Here is a 24,197-nt window from a genome sequence, read left to right as displayed (position 1 = left end):
TAGGCCTCAGGGCCAGAGCTAAAAGGGAAGGTGTTTCTTTTCACGACATAGATTGTACTAATGTTTTGGTCATTGCATTAATGGGCCATGATTTATAGATGTGTTTACTGAATAATAGAATAAGAGTATTAACATGCTTTAATTAATGAAGAAGTTGAATGCTATAATTATTATGAGAAATGCTGTAGGCCTGAAATGTTTTAACATTGATTTACACGTACATGTCTGGGCCAAGAAATGTTGCGAACCTTTTTGGAAGTCTATGAGAGTTGGGATCTTGGCTGCAGATGTCTGTCTGCAAGAGAAAAGGGGGAATCCAATTATAAATAAAATGAATAGAGGTCTGTTCAGTAGACGGCCCAGACATGGAGGAGGGTTCCGGAATGTTTAAGGGGTATCAGCGGGCCGGAGAAGAGTCTGAGAAGCAAGGTCAACTCCAACGTATGAGGCCCAACACAAGCAGCATGGAAAAAGCCAGAAGCTACACCACGTGAGGGGCGTCTCGCGAGGGGCGTCTCAAATGTTGTTGACTGTTTTGTATTAGGGACAGCACCCTTGGGTGGAGTTAGAGCAGATACCTGAGGACCCTTTAGAGAGCGGATGGGTAGGCAGAGAGGGGTCATGACTGGAGAACTATAGGTTTTCACCAAGAGACTTAGAGTGAGTGACTTCCCTTGGGGGTCATGCACTGCTGACACCTTTGTTAGGTTGGGATTTGGTTAAGTAGGGATACCATCTAGAGCAGGGTAGGGACAGCCTAACCTGTGCGTTTTCCTCCAACTTAAATGAAGGAGAGATATGCGTCAATGCTGATAGCTTTATTATTCTTAGAACTTGTGTTAGTAATTTCCGTTGCTCGTCTGAGGGCTTTCAGAGAGCACATGTATGTAGTTGGACCTGTGTATCTCGTGAATCTCATTCTGAGATGCCTGTATTTGCAGCTTATCCTATCCTTACAATAAACTTTTGAAAGCTAGAAGTTGTTTGTGATCTTTGGGAGCGAAGTCCTTTATTGGGTGAACTAGCTTGGTAAATAGATGCACTTTCTTCCTCAAAGACAGGCAACAAAGGTTCAGTCGACCAGATCGAGGTTTGGATCAATAGTGATAAGGTATCGATCAAAATCTCGCCCTTCCAGTTGGTAGCTATAGAGGATGGTTGCCTTCTTGAGGACGGTGACCTAGGCCAGGTTAGCTTACCCCAAGGCCCCTAGAGATCGATGATCGGAAGAACCGCCCGCTGAAGAAGATCCGGATGACGTGAGACAGAAAAAGCAGCAGTATCGGTCGAGAGTGAGTATAAAGGGTCATGCGTGTTAGATTGCGGTGTTTTTGTATTGTATCTATGTTGTAATGTCTGGCGGAGTTGAATGTCTGTAGAGTGACTGTGGAACAGGTTGTGAGCGCGCGCAACCGGTGGAAATCTTAAGTTCAAGGAGAGCTTAAGTGGTTCGGGTGTATCGGACACCCAGAGTAATTGTTAACTAGTGTGAAGGGGGTCATGAGGTACCATTGATCACCCGAAAGACCGAGATAGGGGGAACGTAAGAGTGAGTGCGTGAGTAACGGACGCTGGTCGGAGGTTACTGTGTGTGTAAGCAACCTATCAGAGAGACGATAGACATTTCGTCAGTTGTGTTGACAATTACATATAGACTGTGGACGTACAGTCGAGGGAAGTGACCGCTTGGTCGGAAGTAGTCATTTTTCGGTGTATGAATGGGACGCATGCATGACCGGGAGACGAGTTGAGAAAGGAGGGGTGCTGCTGCGAAGCGGAGAAAAGTGACGTCAGGAAGTGTCGCGCAGTGATTGGCTGACCGGAGAAAGACCGCGCCGTGATAGGCCAGCTAGCAAAGACGTCAGAAAGTGTCGAGCTGTGATTGGCCGACCGGAGAAAGACCGCGCTGCGATAGGCCAAGTTAGCAAAGCCGCGACAGGATTGGTGGATTGTCATCAGGAAGTAAACAGAGTAGCGAGGCTGGATATTGTGCGCATAATTATGAAGTGTTTTAAATGGCTGAGAGCGGTGTTTAAAAAAGAGAAGCGGGGATCGTATGAAGGGGAAGAAGCCCCGCCGGAGGGTACGCCGGCTCGTTACATGGCAGTGAATGTTGGGTTGCATACGATCCTTTGGATATCAGAGTGGAGTAAGATTACGGAAGGAAATGAGGAACTGACGTTCCCGAAGTACGGGACGTTCAGATTAGAGGTGTTACATCGATTAAAATCAGTCATGACCTCAATGAGACCCTTGCCTAGACCGACCCAGTTTGAAGCTCTTGATGCATGGATTAGGGCAGCGCATGAAAAGAATATGAACAGACGACAAGAAAGGGTGAAACGATCGGTAAGGGCAGTGCAGGATGCCAGGTGGGATGCGGATGCTAAAAGATGGAGAGTGCATAACATGGAAGTAAATAAACTGTACCCAGTGTTAGAGGTGCCCGGTAATAAAAGCCCCCTAGAAGAAGATGATGAGAGCGAAACAGAGGATAGCCTGATAAACAGATTATTGACAGACAGGCCACCCCCGTATAATAGAGCAGGGGGAGAGGTCGAGCATAGTGAAGGAGAAAAGGGGGGCAATGCAGGAGAGCATGGACCGCTTCCCAGTTCAGAGTGGGATCCTGAGGCAAAGAAAGAGCTGTCCCAGCCTAGTCAGGTGCAACAGGTAGTCGGGAGGTTTGTGGTACAAAGAGCGCCGGAAACGGAGAGCGCCACATCCTACGCATTACCAGATGCACTACAGGTACCTGTTACCATAGGTCCTATAATATCGATATATGACCAAGAGAGAGCAAGAGGGGAAGAACGGGTACGGAAGGACAGAGAAAGAGCAGGGACGGCAAGGAGGAACGATACGATTAATTCCCCAAGTCAGATGCCGATACCAAGAGAGTGGAGCACCCCGATGCACACAGCAGGGGATCCAGGAGGGGACCCTGGGGGCCCTAGATGGCCAGTGGATCTGAGGGGATCTGGACGAAAATCCTTTCAAGAGCTAAATGAGTACATGAAGAAGTGGGATGAGGCAGTGGAGGCTCACAAGAGCATCATAGCTGCAGAAGCTGAAAGGGAAAGTCAGGACAGCAGAGCTCGGACTCACTGCGGGGCTGGGGAGAGCAGCCCGGAGTGGGACTGTAGAGAGAGAGATAGTAGGGGAGTCACCCATTGGGCCCGGAGTGGAGGTAGAACAGACCTGGAAAACGGGGGCCCCGGGAATGGGAGGGTGGCGCGCCCAATACTCAGTGAAGAGGAGAGGAGAGCGCAAGAGTACAGAAACAGCTTTAAGTGTCCACACTGTGTGCCTGGCACCAGAGAACTGAATGGGAGTTGTGAGAGGTTGCACCATAGTCCCTGTGATGACGGAAATGAGCGCAGCCCAGGGAATAGGGGGAACCAGGAAGGATCGTATCGGATACTGAGCGATACTAGGCAAAGGGAGAGTAGCGACCAGAGGGAAAATAACAGAGAGGCGTACGGTGAAAGGAGAGAAGAAGAAGAGAGTGGGCAGAGCAAGAGTGGGGGTAACAGGCCCGTGTTCCATCACCTTCCAAGATCGGATGGCCGAGCATGGGACCTGGAGAGATGGGAGCAAGGGAAGGCACTCATTAACTCTCCCGAGCCCAAACGTAGAGCTCGAAGTTGGGATGGTAGGGAGACTAGTGAGCCCCCTTCGAAAGACATATTGCGAGCTGAGATAAAAGCCAAGAGACTCGATGTCGCCAGCTTAAGGTCAGACCTGGATGACATGATAGATGGTACCCTGCCTTTAGAAAGAATGGAAATGTATGAACAGGATGAAATACTGTATATGGCAAAGGACATCACTCGAAAAGCGAGAGCAATCCATGAGAAGTTAGTCGAACTAGCAGGCAAATATATGGTGGACCTGTCAAGAACCAAAGCATTACAGGGTAACCACAGGCTACATTACACAGATCGAGACCTAGATGAGAGGAGAACGATTGGGCTGAAAACGCACATAAGGGAACTGATCACTGGAATAAGGACATGGAGGGCTCTAGATAAGTGGGAAGAGAGGTGGTCCAAGAAAGGGACCGTCAGGAGAAGCACGCTTGGTATGACACCAGGACTGCAGGGAATAGAAGCATACCCTTTGCGTGAAGTCGCAAATGGGAACTATGTGCATGTCCCTTGGAGTAGGGGAGATTTAGCTGCTTTTACCACCTCCTTCCCCAAATTGCGGGAAAACCCAGTGGAGTGGTACAAGCAAGTCGAGAGATTTGTAAAAATCTCAAAGGTCCTATGGATAGATCTGAACACGCTGTTTGACATTGTAGTACCAGGAGATCTGTGGACAGCATGCAAGGTTAGCGCTGAGTGGCCCACAACGGAGCCAGAGAGAGATGCTAAGACTAATGGGCCGTCCGAGATTGTGATGGCAAAATTCGAGAGAGTGATGACTTGGCTGAAAGAGAAAGTGCCAATGCAAGACATAGATTGGGTCAGAATAGACCGAACCAGACAGGAACCTAAAGAGACAGTCCACGAATATTACGAGAGATTGCTGAAGGCGTTTAAACAGTATAGCGGCTTGGATGTAATGGATCCAAAAGACATAGGGCAATTCGTGTCCAAGTTCGTCCTGGGACTGAGACCGGATATTAGTTTAATGATTCAGCAACACTCGATTTGTTGGCAAAGTAAACCCCTAGACGAAATACTGAGGTATGCCAGGTACTGCTGTGATGAGATAGACTCCAAGGCTAAGAAACTAAAAGAAAAGTTGATGGTGGTACAGATGCAGGCAGCAGGAAAGGGGGGACAGCAGCAACAGCAGCAAGGAACAGGTACAGGAGGAAAGAAGCAGTACAGTCAGAACAAGGGCAATGAGGAGAGTTCCACCTTTAGACCCAGAATAGACATAGCTGCCTTGAAGAAAACGACTAGGTGCCACCAGTGTAACGAGGTGGGGCATTGGAAACGCGAGTGTCCCTACAATGTAGAGATAGGAGAACAAGAGATAGAGGAGGAAGAGGTCCAGAGCGCGCCTACAAGAGGGGTGACGCCATACCAAGGAAAGGTGCTCAAAGGGGGGGGGGCTCCTCCCCGAGCCCAGTTCCCGCAACCTCCTCGAGTAGGGACTATGGGTAAGACCTATAGACAAATGCCCCTGTTTGTAGAAGGAGAAGAGTGCTATTATGTGGACCCATTAACCGGACAGAGAGTGGAAAGAGAAGACTGCACCCTCGGGGCAGCCTTGGAGGTGGACCAGAGGGGACCCTATGTCGAAGCAGAAGTAGCAGGGTGCCCTACGACATTTCTGGTGGACACAGGAGCCACTAGATCCACGATCAGATCAGCTGCAGTTCCAGACCTGCCCATGTCTGGAGAGACCATACAAGTGGTAGGGGTCGCAAACAGGAGAATAACCAGCCAATTGACAGAACCGGTACAGGTGAAAATAGGGAAGTACAGCGATGAGCACCAGTTTGTGGTTTGCGATTCAAGTCCTGTGTGTCTGCTAGGGAGAGACCTGTTGTGTAAATTGAATTGTACTATATACTGTACACCTCAGGGAGTGGAGGTATTGACCAATGATGATGACGCAGACTTCAAAGTTGCAAACTCAAGAATATGCGTGGAGCTGTACCCTACTTTGACAGTAGATGAGCTCCCCTGGGACTTGAGAGAGACAGTGGCACCAGAAGTATGGGATTTCACTGGGGAAGAGATAGGATTGGTCAAAGGGGTGGACCCAGTGAAAATTGTAGTGAAACCGCATGCTGAGTTCCCAAGAACACCCCAATATAAATTGACTCCAGAAACGATTGCAGGCATAAAACCCGTGATCGAGTCCATGATTAAACAGGGAATACTGAAAGAAATCGTGGGTAGTCCATGCAACTCCCCGATTATGGGTCTGCAGAAACCAAATGGGAAATTTCGGATAGTGCAGGACCTCCGAAAGATTAATAACATAGTCGTTTCGTGTTGTCCAGTGGTGCCGAATCCATCAGTGATACTGTTTCAGATTCCATTCCAAGCTGAGTGGTTCACTGTGATCGATCTTTGTCAGGCTTTCTTTTCGATCCCTCTGGACGAAGAAAGCCATTTTCTTTTCGCATTTAAGCTGGAAGGTCGCGTCCTAACATGGTGTCGCATTCCTCAGGGGTATACAGAGAGCCCATCGATCTTTAACCAGCTTTTGAAGAAAAATCTTGAAAGTCTAGTGCTGCCCCAGAAGTCAGTTCTGGTCCAGTACATAGACGACCTCCTCGTGGCGTCAGAAACAGAAGAAGCTTGCAAGGAGGACTCCATTGCTTTGTTAAATCACCTAGCTGCCAATGGGCACAAGGTGTCCCCGGGAAAATTGCAGTACTGCCTGACAGAAGTGCAGTACTTGGGACACAGAATAGAGAAAGGCAAACGAAAGGTGTCACCAGACAGGATAGAGGCGATCATGAAAATGAATGCGCCTAAGACACAGAGAGAGGTCAGGATGTTCCTAGGGATGGTGGGTTATTGCCGACAGTGGATCGCGAACTTTTCACTGAAAGCAAAGCCCTTGCAAAAACTGACGCACAAGGAGGTGAGCGATCCGGTACCATGGGACAAAGACTGTTTGATGGCATTCCTACAGCTGCGAGAGGACCTGTGTCGTGCTCCGGCATTGGGAATGCCTGATTACAATAAACCATTTTTGCTTTACGGTTGTGAGAGAGAAGGTTGCGCGTTGTCTGTGTTAGTCCAAATCCATGGGAATGCCCGCAGACCAGTTGCTTATTTCTCGGCTACTTTAGACCCAGTAGCCGCAGCGTTGCCCGGATGTCTCAAATCCGTTGCTGCAACGGGTGTCAGCATTGAAAGATGTGAAAATATCGTCATGGGGCACCCGTTAGAGGTGTGCGTGCCCCATTCTGTTGAACTGTTGATGACCAGGACCAAAACACAGCATCTGACCAACAGCAGGCTCACGCGCTATGAGCAAGTTATTCTTGCTGCAGAGAATGTGACCCTCAAGAGATGCTCTGTTTTGAACCCTGCCACCTTGATGCCACTCCCAAATGATATCGAGGATGATGATGAATGTACAGACCATGACTGCCTCGATGTGACTGAACTATGCACCAAACCCAGACCCGACATCGTAGATGAGCCACTGACCGACCCAGACGAAATTTTCTTTGTCGATGGCTCATGTGTAAGAGACGAAGTTGGGCAGTTGAGAGCAGCTTATGCTGTTTGTACAATTACTGGAGTTGTGGAAGCTGGGTGCCTGGAAGGAGTACACTCCGCTCAGGTAGCCGAGATTATTGCCTTGACACGTGCTTGCTTGGCAAGCAATCAAATTCGAGTCACCATATACACCGACAGCCAATATGGTTATGGGGTGGTTCATGATTACGGGCAGTTATGGTCTCAAAGAGGGTTCATGACCTCTTCAGGCTCTCCCATTCGCAATGGAGAGTTTGTGCGCCTGTTGTTAGAGGCGTTGCAATGCCCAGCAGGTATCGCAGTTGTAAAGTGCACCGCACATACCAGAAATGAGGACTTCGTTTCGAAAGGCAATAGATATGCTGATGAAGTTGCGCGGTATTGCGCGGAACAAGGGTACTCTTTCACAGAGGTGGAAGTGGGTGGAATAAATGTAAGAACTGAATTAGCCATGATATTGGAAACTGTTGATACTTGGGATGAACTGTCAAACATGCAAGAAAATGCTCCTGATTTTGAAAAAGAAACATGGGAAAAGGCAGGATGTGTAATGGGTGAGTCCCATTTTTGGGTCTCAGCAGACGGCAGAGCAGTGTTGCCCAATGAGATGGTGAGTCCAATGGCCAGACTCATACATGGTCCCGTACACTTAGGGAGAGATGCTATGCTGAGAGTGTTTAGACAGACTTGGTACAATCCTAAGTTTAGAATAGCAGCAGAAGCAGTGTGCCAGCGTTGTGTGACCTGTCAGCAGCTGAACGTAGGGAAAAGAACACCAGTTGCACTGAGTCACATAGGAAGGTCTGGAGGTCCATTCAATCGAATGCAGATAGATTTCATTGAAATGCCAAGGTGCAACCGCCTCCGCTATGTCCTGGTGGTTGTTTGTGTATTCTCCAGATGGGTTGAGGCATACCCTACACGTAGGTGCGACACCCTCACAGTGGCCAAGTTACTGCTTAGGGAACTCATTCCGCGCTTCGGGGTGCCGGCCTTTTTGGAATCAGATAGGGGAACGCATTTTAACAGCGAGCTTGTGAAGATGATTTGTGCAGCTCTGAATATCGATCAGAAGTTGCATTGCAGTTACCGACCAGAAGCCTCAGGAATTGTGGAGCAGATCAATGGCACGATCAAAGCCCGAATTGCAAAAGTGTGCTCCTCAACGACCCTGAGTTGGCCTGACGCCCTGCCATTGGTCCTCATGAGCCTTCGTAGTACCCCAGACAGAAGAACGGGGTTGTCACCACATGAGGTGTTAATGGGGAGAGCAATGAGGCTGCCATCTGTCCCAACTACTGCACTGTTAAATATCACAGATGATATGATCCTAGACTATTGTAAGGGGCTGTCTGACGCCATTCGTTCTGTGTCCCTTCAGGTGCAGGCTGCCGAGGTTCCATCGTGCCAGGGCCCGTGTCATGACCTGTATCCTGGGGACTGGGTCCTGGTGAAAAAACATGTGAGAAGAAGCTGCTTGGATATTCGTTGGCGTGGGCCCTTCCAGATCATCCTGATCACGAACACGGCTGTGAAGGTGGGAGGCCTGCCCAATTGGATCCACGCGTCACATACGCGAAGGGTTCCAGCACCTCGGGAAGAAACAGCTCCTCTCTCGGATAGACGTCCAGCAGAGGACCGAGAAGCCATAGAGGGGGCTAGCCAAGCTGTAGAGGTGCCAGCGGAAGCAGGGAACGAGTCTGACCAAGCTGAGGACGGTCAGTACAACAGCGAAACAGACGACGCTACAGAAGGAGAAAGTAGCTGGGAGTACGAGTCAGACACTGACAGGTCTGACAGAGAGCGAGAACAGACAAGAAGGAGAAGGAGTAGAAGGGCACGTGGAGAAGCTAATTGGCCGCAAAGAAGGAGCTCTAGCCTGAGGTCAACTCCAGAGGTAACCCTTCCTCCGATATCAGAAGACTCAGACCCGGAAGAAGGTGCTCAGGGCGCTGAAGCACCGGACCGAAGAAGGTCAAGAAGAGTGCGTGTGCCTAACAGAAGATACTCCACACCTGAGTGGACATATTTGGCGACAAATGTCTGTGAAACAGGAGACAGGGAGGATCCGAGCGGTGGTGGTGTCCAGTTCTGAGCCCATCGTCACCGTGGAAATACGACTGTTGGTACCCGGAGTCGAACAAGAAGGGTCACTAACATTCATGCTCCCCAGACCTCCCCGCCTCAGCAAGTTAAAACACATGTTTCTCTCAGAATTGCAATTCCCCGACTTTGGTACAACGATAACAGCACATGAAGAGCACAATCTTCGTTTGGAAATACTGAACTTTGCTATCGAAGCTGCAGGCACAACCCTGATAGTAGACTGTTAAAGGACTTTGTAAATAAAGCGAGCAGAAAAAGAAGATTACCTAGCGCCCAGGAAGCAGAGAATTTTAGGGAACTTCCCTTGAGTTGATGGAGAAGGGCTAGGGTTGTCTTTATTGAACTGTTAAAGGACTTTTGCGAAGAAGGTTGTCAGCTTCCAGTTGTGTGGATTCTAAAGACAAAAAGAGTAAAAAGAGACTGTAAAGGAACGAGAAGAAAAGAACTTTGTGCCAAGATAAGAGAGAGCTATATTGTCTGACGAAATGGAAGCCGGCACCCAGAACCGCAGAGCTAAATGTATAATAGGTACACTAATAGTAGGAGTGATAATATTAATAGCTTTAGTGGTAACAATTTCTTATGTAAAGGGACATGAGGAAGAGGCAAAGGTAACTGATGTGAAATCTGTAGAAACGCTTACACCTACTGTTGCTGGTGAGAAAAGGGAAAACATTCAAGAGAAAGCGTTATTAGCTGCAGAAGCCCGCAGGTTACACGTAGATGAGTCCCAAGGAGACTTTAGGTCAAATGCTTATGCTAAACTCTTATATGAATACGTGGATGCCATGGAGGTTAAGGACTGTTACGTCTGCATGCAGTTGCCGGCGTCTGTAGATGAAGGCATTAGATATCATCACCTCCCGCTGACATATGGCATTACATGTAGCTTATTGCTTAGTATATTTTATGAGAGAGATAGTTTTGAATACTATTTCTCCAACTATGATTCAGTGTTGCCAGAAGTCCCAAATTATAAGCAGATGAACAAATGGGACTACTGGAAGAGTGAAGACAGATTGGCCAAGTTCTTCATTCCTTGGATTACCTTAGATACTTCACATGCCCGTAGAAATAACCTGACATGCAAAGTGTCAGAAGTCGAGAAGAAGTTCATAGGGCAGGTGGATGATCGTTACAGGAGACAAAAGATTTTGAAAAAATCAGGACAATGGAAAACAGATTGGACCGAGGAAGAGAAGGCACACAAGAGAAAGGGTAGTAGTGGTCCAATAGCTTTAGATAAGACGCAGAGAGGAAAGCTATGTCTTCACCGAGCCAAAACGTATTATGAAAATGTATACGTGGGAGAAGTCGACTGTGAACATGCTTTCAATATAGAGTACTATACTAAAGATTTCCTGAAGGGAATGCAAGTGATTCCAAATGTGTATTTTGTATGTGGAAGAAATGCCTACGTGAGACTACCTGACAACTGGTATGGATCATGTTACCTAGCAATTGTCTTCCCCAAAATATATCATGCACAAGACTTAGAGATCATTGAGGGCAAGACATCATCGAGGGGAAGGAGAGATGTAGGAGATGCAGAAATGGTTGGAGATGTCTTTGGAGCTATGTTCCCTCTTTTGGGTCTAATCCTTAATGATGTTAAAATTAGACGACTGGCAACAGTCGTCGACAGGTTGTCTGCCAGCACTGCTCAGTCCTTAATGCTGGTAGAAGGAGAGATGCAATCGATAAGGGCTATGGTTCTTCAGAACCGTCTTGCGTTAGATGTCCTACTAGCAAAAGAGGGCGGAGTCTGTAAGGCTTTGAAGGTCCAGGAATGTTGTACTTACATTCCAGACAATTCAAAGCCCCTTGAGAAAGTTATTAGGAACATAACTGATATTCACAAAGAGATCGAAGACTTGAGTAGAGAAAATGTCTGGGAAAAGGTGGGCCACGGAATGAGTGAAGTTGGAGGGTGGATTTCCACCCTAGGCAAAAGCTTTGTGTGGTATATACTAAAACCTGTCATCATAATATTGATCTGTGGGATCATATTGTGGGGATTGGTGAGGGTATTCAAATGGTACAGAGCAAGAAGGTCAGAAAGGGCCCAAAGAGAGCAGCTGCAGAGATTGGCTGCCATACAAGATAATCAGTACAGGAGTCTGAGGGCTCTGGAAGCGCAGAGACAAGTTATGCTAGCAATAACTGCAGTTTAAATGTTAGTGATGACCCCGAGAGGTCATCAAAGGGGGGAACTGAGAGAGCGCAAACTGACCTAAATGTATGAGTGCATCACACTTACCCGTAGTAAGCACAAATCATGAGGAGAAATGCCATGAGTGCTAATAGTATCTGAAATTATATTCTGAATGTATAGCTAATGTAGAGATTTAAGTAGAAGTGGAACTAATACAGAAATGTGTGACACTATATGATTTATTAGATGTGATTATTTCTGAATCCATGTCGTGTAGCTGTTAAAATGTAAGATGGTATGTGGTTAAACGCAGAATGTGGTAGGCCTCAGGGCCAGAGCTAAAAGGGAAGGTGTTTCTTTTCACGACATAGATTGTACTAATGTTTTGGTCATTGCATTAATGGGCCATGATTTATAGATGTGTTTACTGAATAATAGAATAAGAGTATTAACATGCTTTAATTAATGAAGAAGTTGAATGCTATAATTATTATGAGAAATGCTGTAGGCCTGAAATGTTTTAACATTGATTTACACGTACATGTCTGGGCCAAGAAATGTTGCGAACCTTTTTGGAAGTCTATGAGAGTTGGGATCTTGGCTGCAGATGTCTGTCTGCAAGAGAAAAGGGGGAATCCAATTATAAATAAAATGAATAGAGGTCTGTTCAGTAGACGGCCCAGACATGGAGGAGGGTTCCGGAATGTTTAAGGGGTATCAGTGGGCCGGAGAAGAGTCTGAGAAGCAAGGTCAACTCCAACGTATGAGGCCCAACACAAGCAGCATGGAAAAAGCCAGAAGCTACACCACGTGAGGGGCGTCTCGCGAGGGGCGTCTCAAATGTTGTTGACTGTTTTGTATTAGGGACAGCACCCTTGGGTGGAGTTAGAGCAGATACCTGAGGACCCTTTAGAGAGCGGATGGGTAGGCAGAGAGGGGTCATGACTGGAGAACTATAGGTTTTCACCAAGAGACTTAGAGTGAGTGACTTCCCTTGGGGGTCATTCACTGCTGACACCTTTGTTAGGTTGGGATTTGGTTAAGTAGGGATACCATCTAGAGCAGGGTAGGGACAGCCTAACCTGTGCGTTTTCCTCCAACTTAAATGAAGGAGAGATATGCGTCAATGCTGATAGCTTTATTATTCTTAGAACTTGTGTTAGTAATTTCCGTTGCTCGTCTGAGGGCTTTCAGAGAGCACATGTATGTAGTTGGACCTGTGTATCTCGTGAATCTCATTCTGAGATGCCTGTATTTGCAGCTTATCCTATCCTTACAATAAACTTTTGAAAGCTAGAAGTTGTTTGTGATCTTTGGGAGCGAAGTCCTTTATTGGGTGAACTAGCTTGGTAAATAGATGCACTTTCTTCCTCAAAGACAGGCAACAAAGGTTCAGTCGACCAGATCGAGGTTTGGATCAATAGTGATAAGGTATCGATCAAAATCTCGCCCTTCCACAGCACACAAGTCCAGTAGGCCCCACGTGTTTTGTTTTGAAATGTCGTGTTAGGTTTCTCACCCTTTCTGATAGATCTATCATCGCAAATCTCTTTTCATGTACGCAATCCTTGTTCCTGGATTTCAGTTTCCGTGTCAGAATTTTGCTGTGAGGTCAAGCTGTGGTGGCATCCCTATTGCAGGCAGTGTTTGGCCTCTCTAAAAATGCGCAGGCGCACCAGTCACGCGACTGATGAGCAGTTGCGCCTGCAGCTCAGGTGCGTGGTCTCACCATCTCCTGCTTTGTTTTTCTGCAGTACATATTTATTGTTCATCGACATAGTTTTGCTGTATACTTAATTAATCATGTACTTTATTTTATTATTATTGTAATTTCCAGCGATGGGAAGTTTTTAAAGCTAACACCAACTTCCACAGTAACTACCACCTTAATGCCAGTCTTGATTTCAAGTGTCACACAATTCAAAAGCACCACATTCCTGTTTTTCAGTAGTGCACTCCACATTAACCGTGATTCATGGTTAGATAACGACATCACGTGCCGCTGCGGACCATGCCCACATAGTCCGAGCCCCCTGCGACACCCTCACAGTAACTGACGCACCACGAGTTCATCCCCTCATTGACACCAGTTGACAGCTTCACGTGGACGGCACGGCTCCCCCCCAGGGGGGTACACGCGATCCGGTGGGAGGCCACGTGGTAAACGCTACTGGATGGCACGGATAAAGGTGGTCGACAGACATAAGACCCCGAACTGAGAGGGGCCGCAAAGTGACTATCTCTAAAACTATGTATATATGGTCCGACATTGCAATGTTAGTCTTCCTTTATGATTACTGTCATGTTGATTATATAATGCAACCTAAAACCCAATAAACAAATTTAAACAAAAAAAAACGTGATTCATGGTTCCTGGTCTTGGATGTATTATCTTCACAGCATTCCACACAGTCGGTCTCCAAATCTTCCATTTCATTGCTTACTTTGTCCTTTTTAGACAGGCCTGTCCATTCCTAAAAGTTCTGTAGTGTCCATCAAGCTTCCTTGGTCGTCCCAAAACTCTTCAACCTGGTGTACTCAGGAACTCTTGTTGCTATGATTGAAAGCGTGAGCGTAACAGTTGTTGAAGACATTGTACATAAACAACATTCAGGTGCATTACAGTGCTTAATTTGTAAAAAAAAGAAATAATAATAATTGCCAGGGCTCTCGTCAGGAGGCAGCTTGCATCCGTTGCCCCTGCCAGAGAGGCTAGTGACAGCACCGACACACGACTAATCATCACACTTTTAAAAGTGTGACAATTCTAGGCCCCCAAAGCTATAAAAATGGCCTTGGGGTCAGTATAAGTCATTGTTAGGTCTCGCCTAGCGATGCAGCGCCATGCGGTGCTCGCCTAGGTGAGATATATTGTTGCCGACTTGCATTGTGAAGGGGGACAGGACAGGTGCACGGGTACGGCAAGTCCTGGACAGGAGATGTGCACGCATATGGTGCAAGCAGGAGTTGTAATAACGCCACAAGCCGTACGGGTACACATCGACGGTCTGTGCTGAAGCTTAACAGACAGGAAATGTGCACGCGTACGGCTGGCGGCTTTATCACAACACCTGCTCGCACCATAAGCGTGCACATGTCCTGTCCAGGCGCGGCGCCCAGCATGCCTCCCACTCAACCCCACTCACCGGCTCTTGTGGGGACTCTGCGCTGCTCCCAGGCTGGTCTCCTCGATGGCAGGAGGGGCTTGCCTCTTCACCCGGTCACTTGCGCAGTAACACGCGGGGCTCCGTCTTGCTCAGGTGCCCAGCCTGAAAGCTTGCTCCGCGAAGTCGGGGTGGGCTCCCGCCGGACTTCCCTCTGCCGGGTGGCTCCCGCCTTGCTTCTCCAACACACTGGGCTCCCTCGCTCACGGGAGCCCCGGACACTTCCGGCCACAGGCTCCATGCCCCAGGCAACTGACGTCGTTTCAAGCCTTAAGCAGTTTCGCTTGCTTAATGCGCACGCACGCTCAGCTCGGGTTGACCTCAGTAGGTAAGAACTTTCCCTGTGCGTCTAGCGCTTCTGTGTCCCGCTCGGTTTGTCACCCCATGTCACTGTGTATGTGAATCTGGGATCTCAGTTCCTCATTGTCTCTTCCTGTTTCTCCATCATAGGTTTCTCTATGAATGAACCCCACCCTGCAGCTCTTTAGCTTTCAACATCTTAAACTAAAGTGCGGGCGCCGCAATTGCTTAAAATGTAAATAAATAGAAAAAGCCCCCTTTTTTCTATTTGTTTGCATTTAAACCAATCGCGGCACACATGCTTTAGCTTAGGATGTTCAAAGCCCTAAAGCCTGGATGCCGTGATTGCTTAAGGTCTCGCATTTGTGAGACTTTGAGCTATTGAGGTAAATGACCATATCTTTTATGTTCGAGGCATATGAGCTGCAGAGTGTACACTTAGCATTAGATCGCCACCTGGTGTTGGGCTCGGATGATTGCAGGTTGTTGTCTTCTTGGAAGAAGTCTTTGTAGTCACAAGATAGGTGACTCCTCCCTTGAACAATACTGGGCATGGTCATCGACTCCATCCCCAGATTGTTTTTCGCCATGATGGGAAATGGAGTTAGTAGAAATAAAAAGAAAGGATGTCCATGCGTGTGCATCTAAGTAAGATGAGAACTGGAACGGATACAGGTCCTGGGGAGGCGGGAGGGCGTGTACGACTCTGCAGCTCTACATGCCAAGAACAGATGCGTACTGGTAAGTAGCATTTTCCGTTCGAGGCATATGAGCTGCAGAGTGTACACTTAGCTTCGATTGTAAAGCAGTGTCTCCCCTAGCGGTGGTCGCTTGTATCCGTTGCAGTATTTTGAAACAGTGTTCTAAGGACAGCTTGGCCTACTGCAGCTTGCTGCTTGGCATTCACATCAACACAATAGTGTTTAGTGAAGGTGTGTAGTGTAGACCATGTTGCTGCCTTGCATATGTCCTCTAGTGGTATATTTCCTAAGAAAGCCATAAAGGCTCCTAGTTTGCGAGTGGAGTGCGCTCTAGGAGGAACTGTTAGTGTACGTTTAGCTTTTTGATAGCGTATTTGTATACACTTTACAATCCACCAGGCGATTCCCCCCTTAGAGATGGGGTTGCCTTTCTGTGGGGGAGAGAAAGATACAAATAATTGTTTTGTCTTTCTAAAGGATTTAGTCCTATCTGTGTAGTATAAGAGGGCTCTTCTAACATCTAAGGTGTGTAAAGCCCTTTCTGCAACAGAGTCTGGGTTTTGGAAAAACACAGGTAGCTCTACAGATTGGTTAAGATGAAAAGGAGTGATAACCTTTGGCAGAAATTTTGGATTAGGCCTAAGAACCACTTTATTAGGATGTATTTGAAAAAATGGTTCTTGTATTGTGAATGCTTGTATTTCACCAACTCTTCTGAGAGAGGTGATGGTAACAAGGAAAGCAGTTTTCCATGTTAGGAATTGCAATTCATACTTGTGTAAAGGCTCGAAAGGGGGTCCCATGAGTCTTGTAAGGACAATGTTCAGGTTCCATACCAGAGCAGATGGTAACCTAGGTGGGATTATTCATTTTAATCCTTCCATGAATGCTTTGATTGCAGGTACTCTGAAGAGAGATAGATGTTGCCTATTCTGTAAATAGGCAGCAATTGCTGCCAGATGCAGGCGTATGGAAGAATAACATGCCAAGAACAGATGCATACTGGTAAGTAGCATTTTCCTTATGCGTTTACAGAATCTGCAAGCAGTGTTTACGCACCACTTGCAGGTTTTGTAAACACATCAATAAAAGACCTTATCATTTACAATGCCAAGAGCTCAAAGTTGTGAATGTCCCTTTCTTTACTGAAAATACTTAAAATACCCGCCCAACGTTGCTAACCCCTCTCAAATATCTCTTTGCCTCTCTAAAATGCCTCTCCAGAACGGGCTGGTGGCACTTGCATCGCATGGTTTTGGCACCTCCAGTAAGTGTTATACATAGTATGGAGATTCAGATCAACACTATTCTACATAGGCCCACTCATGTCTATAGGCAGAAGATCAAGTTACGGGCTTACTTTTCACAAAGCAGGCGAAAATCCCAGATAACTCAAAAAGGCTCTCTGATGAAGTCCACTGGTGGTACTATCTGTGCCCTGAATGAAATTGGATTGGAGGCTAGTGTCATTCGTCCTAGTTTAAAGTGATTGACCACTTCTAGGGAGAATTAGAAACTAGCAATATTATGTGTATCCACTCCTTTATCAACATAACAGTAGTGTCGTGGCTAGAGAGGTGAACAGATTTTTACAGTAGATAAAGGATGATGTAGTTTTAAGGATTTGTTATTGGCTAGAAGCTATTGATTATGTTTTGGAGAAACAGAAGCTTGTATTACAGTTTCTGTTTTTTCCAGTTACGAAGTCTACCTCGTCACTGCTTGTGCTCGAACTTATTAAATATTTCAGGTGCTCATACTTTACAACACTCCTACATATTCCATACTGCGAGTTTTGTCTGCACTGTCAGAGAGCCTAATAGTTTTTCTCTGGGAGAAATTAGTGCAGGTGGAAAAGGACACCACAATTTCCTTATGTGGGTTTAAAGTCTATTTCTAGCACTCAATTCTGTATTTTTGGTGTTTTTCTTCTGGTGTTTAGTCTTGGATCTAATGCTCAAATTGTTAGCTGTATTAATCTCTCAACAGTAATCTTCATATTTAGGTTGTTTGCTGGACATGTGGGCGTCACTGAATCAATCTTCTGAAGCATAAAGTAACCAGTATTGGGTGGTTCCTTATTTTGGAAGTTGTCAACCGGTTTGTTTCTTTCAACTTGGGAATCTCTTCTATGATCTTTGAAGAAGGTTTTGAAGACAAAAGAATTTGGTGGAATGTGGCTGTTAACACAAGGAGATGATGGACGGAGTGCAGAAACTGTTCATACACCCCCAGTCACAGATCTGGGTTGAATCTATCATCGTTCTTTAGCTCACTTTGCCACCTCAGTTCAGACCCAGCTATATGCAAATCAGTCTTGACCCTGTGCTTCATGGGAACAGTCGAGCCCGAACTGCCAAGCCAGATTTTCCCTGAAACGGAAACAAGCATCCTGTCTTGGGGTAACACCCCTAATCAGCCAGGCTAGCTTGAATCCAGTGGCAAAGTGAGCAAGGGACCCATGTCTGGGCATACCCTGCCAATTTAGGGCGAACAAAGCAAATACAAGGAGATGATGGACGAAGCACTGAAACTTTTCACACACTCACCCCCAGTCACAGATCTGGTTTGACCATCATAGTTCTTTAGCTCACTTCGCCACCCCTGTTCAGACCCAGCAATATGCAAATCAGTCTTGACATTGTGTCTTATGGGACTGGGCCTGAACTGAGGTGGCGAAGTGAGCTCAAGAACGGTGATGGATTCAACCCAGATCTGTAATTGGGGGTGAGTGTTTGAAAAGTTTCAGCGCTCCGCCCATCATTTCTTGTGTTTGGAATGTGGCTGTTAGACAAAATGAGTTGGTATTTATATCCCCAGAGTTTAAAACGGTTGATTGGAATTCTTTAGGGATTACCAAAGCCCTGCATGAGCCCTGTTGAACTGAAGACATCTCACATGTAGATGAAATATAAAAGTTCAGAGTTTGTGCAGCTGCATTTGTCACTAGTCTTGAAGGTCAGGTAGAAGGTCAGGTAGAACATCTGGCAGATGTACAACATGCCACTTATATTTGAATATTATAAGTGCCAGCTGCTCATGAAGATGTGCACAAAGCTACTGCCGCATGAGTCTTTTGTTGAAAGAACTGCTCATTTGTAGGGGACAATAGCTGTGGGTTAAGGTGAAGTGATTGAGCAAAAGAGATGGTGTTTCTTGTTGTCTACAGCAGATGCTGCCTCCAATCGAAGATCAGTAAACGTGAACAGGGGAAAAGTGCTAACATTTAGAATTGCCATAGCTCGCCACAACTGAGGAGACCATACCTGCAATGCACATCAAGATGGTCCTCATAGGCCGAAAGATAAAAGCATCTCTCTAGAATACTACTAAAGTTAAAGTGAAAAATAGACATAAAGAATACACTGTTCACAGGTAGAAGCAACCTTGGACATATTGCGAAATAAGTTGGAGACAGAGGCTTAATATCGAACATGTGGTTACACAGTGTGTAGTCTCCAGAACCATCCTCTAAAATGAGCGGGATATCTGTCATTCCTAGACTGGTCCAGGGAGTTGTAGAAATACACCTTGTCTGTTATTTTACATTGCAACCCAAAGTCAGCAGATTTAGCTCTGTTCTCCAGCCCTCTCTGACCCACATAATGACCACTCCCCCACTTCCCAATAGCTATATTAGTTAATAGGTCATTACTTTCCAAGATGTGGAGAGGATAGTCTAGAAATAAAAATTCTCTCATGTGAGATTACGGACCTCTTAATATATTGGATGTTTAGGTCGAGCCTAGCGGCAGCGTCCATGCTTCTCGCTCTGCAAGGCAGCTGAATTAGAGTATGCACTTGAAGCCCCGCCCACTCTCCGACCATATTTGTCATTAGCTTATGTAATTGTCCTTCGTAAATGCTGGCTTCTGATTTGTAAATAGGCTCGTTAGTCCCTCTTTAGAACCACATTGTCTTCATTTATAACCTCCCATGAGTTCACCCCCTTTTACATGTATTGTTGCTCGGTAGGCTTTTATTACAGCCTCTGAGCACTATTTCATTTAATGGTTTTCGCATGTCTGCTGTTGCAGTTATGACTCCCTCACAACAGCTTTAGTATTATTTTTACATAGCACAGCACGCCGCGCTGATAGCAGCGGCTGTGCCTTTGCTTTACTTGCCGCGGCAAATGTAGCCTCATGTTTTTTTAAACTATTTTTTTTTTATTGCCGCACTTACATTGTAGTGTCCGCCGCGCCCCTTTCCTTAAAATGCTTTCACATTAATGGCGGCCACACCCCTTTCTTTAGACACGGCTCGTCTAAAGAAAGGGGCGTGGCCGATGTTAAATCACTGCATGGGTGTTTTTACAAACTAGCATTTGTAATGAAATAGGTGTCGTATTTACAAAACTCATGTAAATGCAAGAACTACTGCAATGCAAATGCTTGTTTTTTCTTATGATCAGCCGTTGAGGTTATGGTAAAAAAAAATGTGGTACACAAAAACGTAGAAGTCAAAAGGTAGAAGCTACTATGCATGTCCCTGAACAACATAGAAATGGATAAGTAAAATATAGAACTGCATTTAGATATGTACTAACCATAAACATAACAAGTATGCTCTCAATAGCCTCAGTGTTCTTTTTCTTTCACATCACATGTGTGCCATTTTATGGGGGAGATAACTTTTGTACCACTTATGCGCTACCCTTCCACTGCACCCTTTTGTTAAGCCATCCACATCCATTTCCCTTAACTTAAATCAACCCCTAACCTAATCTTACTTCCATCCATTACCCCAGTTCTAGCCCTTAAATCTTAACGTTCTGTGAGACTGGAGAAGAGACATTTGTTGCCCCCAGACAGGCATACGGTAGAGATAGTGGTAATTCCAAAGCCAGACGGTTGACCGGAGCTTTGGTCATCCTACCATCCTGTTTCCCTTTTAAACACTGAGGTCAAGATCGTAGCAAAAGCCTTGGTGGATTGACTGCTTGGAGTAATTCCTTCTTTGGTCAGGTGGGACCAGTCTGGGTTTATGCCACGCTGAGTCCAAAGACACAGCGTATGGTGGCTGAATGGTTTTGGCAGACAGTTGGGCGGGGGAGGGGTGTCCTGCTATGGTTCTGTTGGCTGATTGAGAAGACGTAGGTTTCCACTGGGTTGGAGTTACTTATTTGTCCTTCTTCAACACCTTAATTTTGGGTCAAAATTGTTGGCCGATATATGTTTACTTGACATACACTTGATGGCCAGGTCTGAGTGGGCCATGGAACAACTGACCCCTTTCCAGTACAAAGGGGGGGAGGTGGCGGGGGCAAGTCAGGGATGCCCACTGTTGCCTCTCCTTGTTGCCATTGCCACAAGAGCCGTTAATGGAATTGATCCTTATTGATGCACAAGTGTATGATTTCAAGTGGAGAGGAAGGTGTCTCTGACAGCATGGCCATCTCTACGGACCATGTTTTAATCTTCTTGGTGGACCCCGAAATGATGGGCCCTCACACACTTCAGATCCTCAATATCTTTGGCAAGACAACTGGCAACTTAATAAACTGAGCCAAATCTTCAGTCTTTCCTCCCAACACAGGTGGTCTAGTGAATTGAAGGAGGTCACGCAAGAATTCTAATATCTGGGGGCTTATGTTACATTAGACACCACTTTGGTCTGGGAAAGATATAGTCAACCAGTACTGGACCAACTAACAGTATAAATTAAAGTCTGGACAGTACTCCCACTGTCCCTTCTGAGACAATCCACATTTTCAATATAGTGTCATTGCTTTAATTCTTGTACCTGCTACAGAATTTTCCCAATTCAATGATAAGTTCCTTCTTTGACAAAGTAGATTCCATACTCTGAACTTAACTGTGGAATTAGGGGTTCCAACAAATAGCATTATCCAAATGTGTTAAATGTACATATGAAGGTGGTTTAGCAGTGGTGGGCAGTCACTCTTATTGCAGGGACTCCAATCTGCTGATTGTTACCGAATGATGGTACGACACCCATGGAGACCCTATGACACTGAAAAATGGGTGCTCCGAAGTAAAACCATAATTCATATGTTTTATGGCAGTACAGTGGATCAGTCCCTCCCAATGGCGTCCAAAGTGGTTGTTAATATCTGGAAAGACACTGTGGTCTATATGATGGAAGTAGCGGCTGACAGAAATAAATGTCGTTGTGGGTGTGAACTATGTGGTAGCAGGTGGCAAAGTTGGTAGGTTAATAGAAATTAGACATTATTGGAATCCCCACCGTGGGGGACATTATGAATACTCAAATACTATCAGGATTTGCAGACAGAATATTATTTATGCTATAGTCATTTCTACCATTATTTACAACAAAGACATTCATTAGCACTGAACATAACAGGGTTGGAATATCTCCCAGGATTAAACCCTCTAGAGATGAAGTGGCACATGTGGGGCCTAGGTGACCACAAGATGAAATAAATGTATCGCTCCTTTGTAAGAAATAAAGACTGCTCTTATTTACTGCGTTTGGCCAGGGAATGGGGCATGGGAATCATGATGGATGAGTAATGCGCAAAGGCTAGGACATCCCTTTTGTGTACTCTGCCACTACGGCAAGGTCAGCCTCATTGAAATATGTACATAGGGTTTCCCTCACAAGACACAGATTGTGGAATATGGGCGTGGTGGCTTCTCCCTCCTGACTTCAGTGCTCGGCACAGGAAGGAGTCCTGCTGCATACTGTATGGAGCTGCCAGGGGCGGCCCCTCCACTAAGTCAGAGGAGCATCGCCTCACGGCTCTGTGAGCGGATCATAAAGGAAAAAATAAAATAGAACATTGTTATTATCATTTTATTTTTTCATCGTTGCTCAGCTGGTTAGGGGCTGGGCTGTCACAGAGGAGCCGAGGGAGAATTGGTGAGCACTCCCTTAAGTGCGCCTGACTGTTTAGCTGGCTGTCTTGGGCTGGTCAAACCATCATGCGCACTTTGTTTGTTCTCCACTAGGCTGCATTGTCTAGCCTGGGTGGAGAACATGCACAGCCTCCCAGTCCCTCTCTGAGCACCGATCCACAGCACTCAGACAAATCACAATGCTGCTATCAGCAGCGTCTTGATTGACTAGAGGAGCCTGGAAGCCTGTGTGCTTCCTTTTACTGCCCCTGGAGTCATGGAAGTGTGCGAAGAGTACAGAGAGGCGGCGGCTGGCAGGCATATCACTGATTTATTTTCTCATTCACTGAGCCCCGCCTCTGTTAAGGAGCAGCCGCCACTGGGAGCTGCTCTAGACTATAGACATACCGGGATCATTTTGTCTTTGACCTCTTCATAGTCCATAGTGTTGTTGTCTTATGTAGTGTGGTTTTATCCCCTTTGTTATTATTTTAATACAGGTTGCATTGGTAAAATAATAATTCTTATCGCCTTTAATTTTGTTTTTGTTTCCAGGAAAGCTCAAGAGGCGGACAAAAAGGTTGTTTTGGCAGGATGTGTCCCACAAGCCCAGCCTAGGCAGGACTACCTCAAAGGCTTAAGCATCATTGGGGTAAGATCACTCTTGAAATTACTGGCACTCCTTGGGTATCCAGACAGCAGGCTGTCGGGGGAGCAAGAACTGTCTGTTAAGAGTCTGATTTTATTTCCTCTATTTATTCGTCTGTTTCAAAAATGTGTTTTTTTAATACTGAATACATCCTTCATTCGTATAAAGTGCCATTCTTTTTTTATATATTTCTTTTTATTAAAAATAAACAAAGAAAACAGCAAGGTATCAATAAATTACACAAAGCAAATAGACTGTACAAGGGCGGACCATCAGTACATGAACAACAGTATAAACAAGCATTGGAAATGCAATAGGTCTCGCATTAGAAAAGTTGGAGCTATTGGTCTTGTAAATGACAAATAATTTATTTATTTTTTGGTTTTTAAAATAGCTAAATTGATAGCTTTGTCATTTACAATGCCAATAGTTATAACTTTCGCGAATGTGACACCTATAGCATTTGGAATGCAACATGTTTTGTATTTACGTGACTTAGATGGCAGCTCTGGTCGTTAGGCCACATCTCTAGAGAGCAGGAGAGTGCAGCAGGGGAGAGAAGCACAGCAATGCAATAGGTCTCGCATTAGGAAAGTTTGAGCTATTGGTATTGTAAAGGACAAATTTTTTATTTATGTGCTTGTTTTGAAAATAGGGAAATTAATAGCTTTGTTATTTACAATGCCAATAGTTTTATCTTTCGCAAATGTGACACCTATTGTAACACAATATGTGTTGTAGCACTGAGTGGTGTGAGGGTGAGGGGTGTGAGGGTGAGGGGGTGTGAGGGTGAGTGGGTGTGTGAGGGTGAGTGAGGGTGAGTGAGGGGGTGTGAGGGGGTGTGAGGGTGAGGGTGTGTGAGGGAGGGTGAGTGAGGGTGTGTGAGGGTTAGGGGGTGTGAGGGTGAGGGTGTGAGGGTGGCTGAGGGTGTGTGAGGGTGAGGGGATGAGGGTGAGGGTGAGGGGGGTGATGGTGAGAGGGTGAGGGTGAGGCTGAGTGAGGGTGTGAGGGTGAGTGAGGGTGAGTGAGGGTGTGTGAGGATGAGGGGGTGAGGATGAGTGAGGTTGTGAGGGTGGGTGAGGGTGAGAGGGTGTATGAGGGTGAGTGGGTGTGT

At 46.1% G+C, this 24,197-nt stretch overlaps 1 protein-coding gene across 1 annotated transcript in view; it reads left to right on the top strand.

Annotated features, from left to right (window-relative positions):
• The window catches only part of CDKAL1 (CDKAL1 threonylcarbamoyladenosine tRNA methylthiotransferase), a 2,471,408-nt gene that overhangs the window by 824,749 nt on the left and 1,622,462 nt on the right, over positions 1-24,197 (top strand). Inside the window, exon 5 of the mRNA XM_078687932.1 lies at positions 22,990-23,086. Within this exon, the coding sequence (XP_078544058.1) occupies positions 22,990-23,086 (97 nt within the window). The remainder of the gene's footprint in view (positions 1-22,989; positions 23,087-24,197) is intronic.

The sequence above is a fragment of the Lissotriton helveticus genome, chromosome 4_1, assembly GCF_964261635.1.
Source record: "Lissotriton helveticus chromosome 4_1, aLisHel1.1, whole genome shotgun sequence".
Taxonomy (NCBI): domain Eukaryota; kingdom Metazoa; phylum Chordata; class Amphibia; order Caudata; family Salamandridae; genus Lissotriton; species Lissotriton helveticus.
The sequence above is the reverse complement of the archived record's forward strand: the minus strand, read 5'-3'. Positions and strand labels throughout refer to the sequence as shown.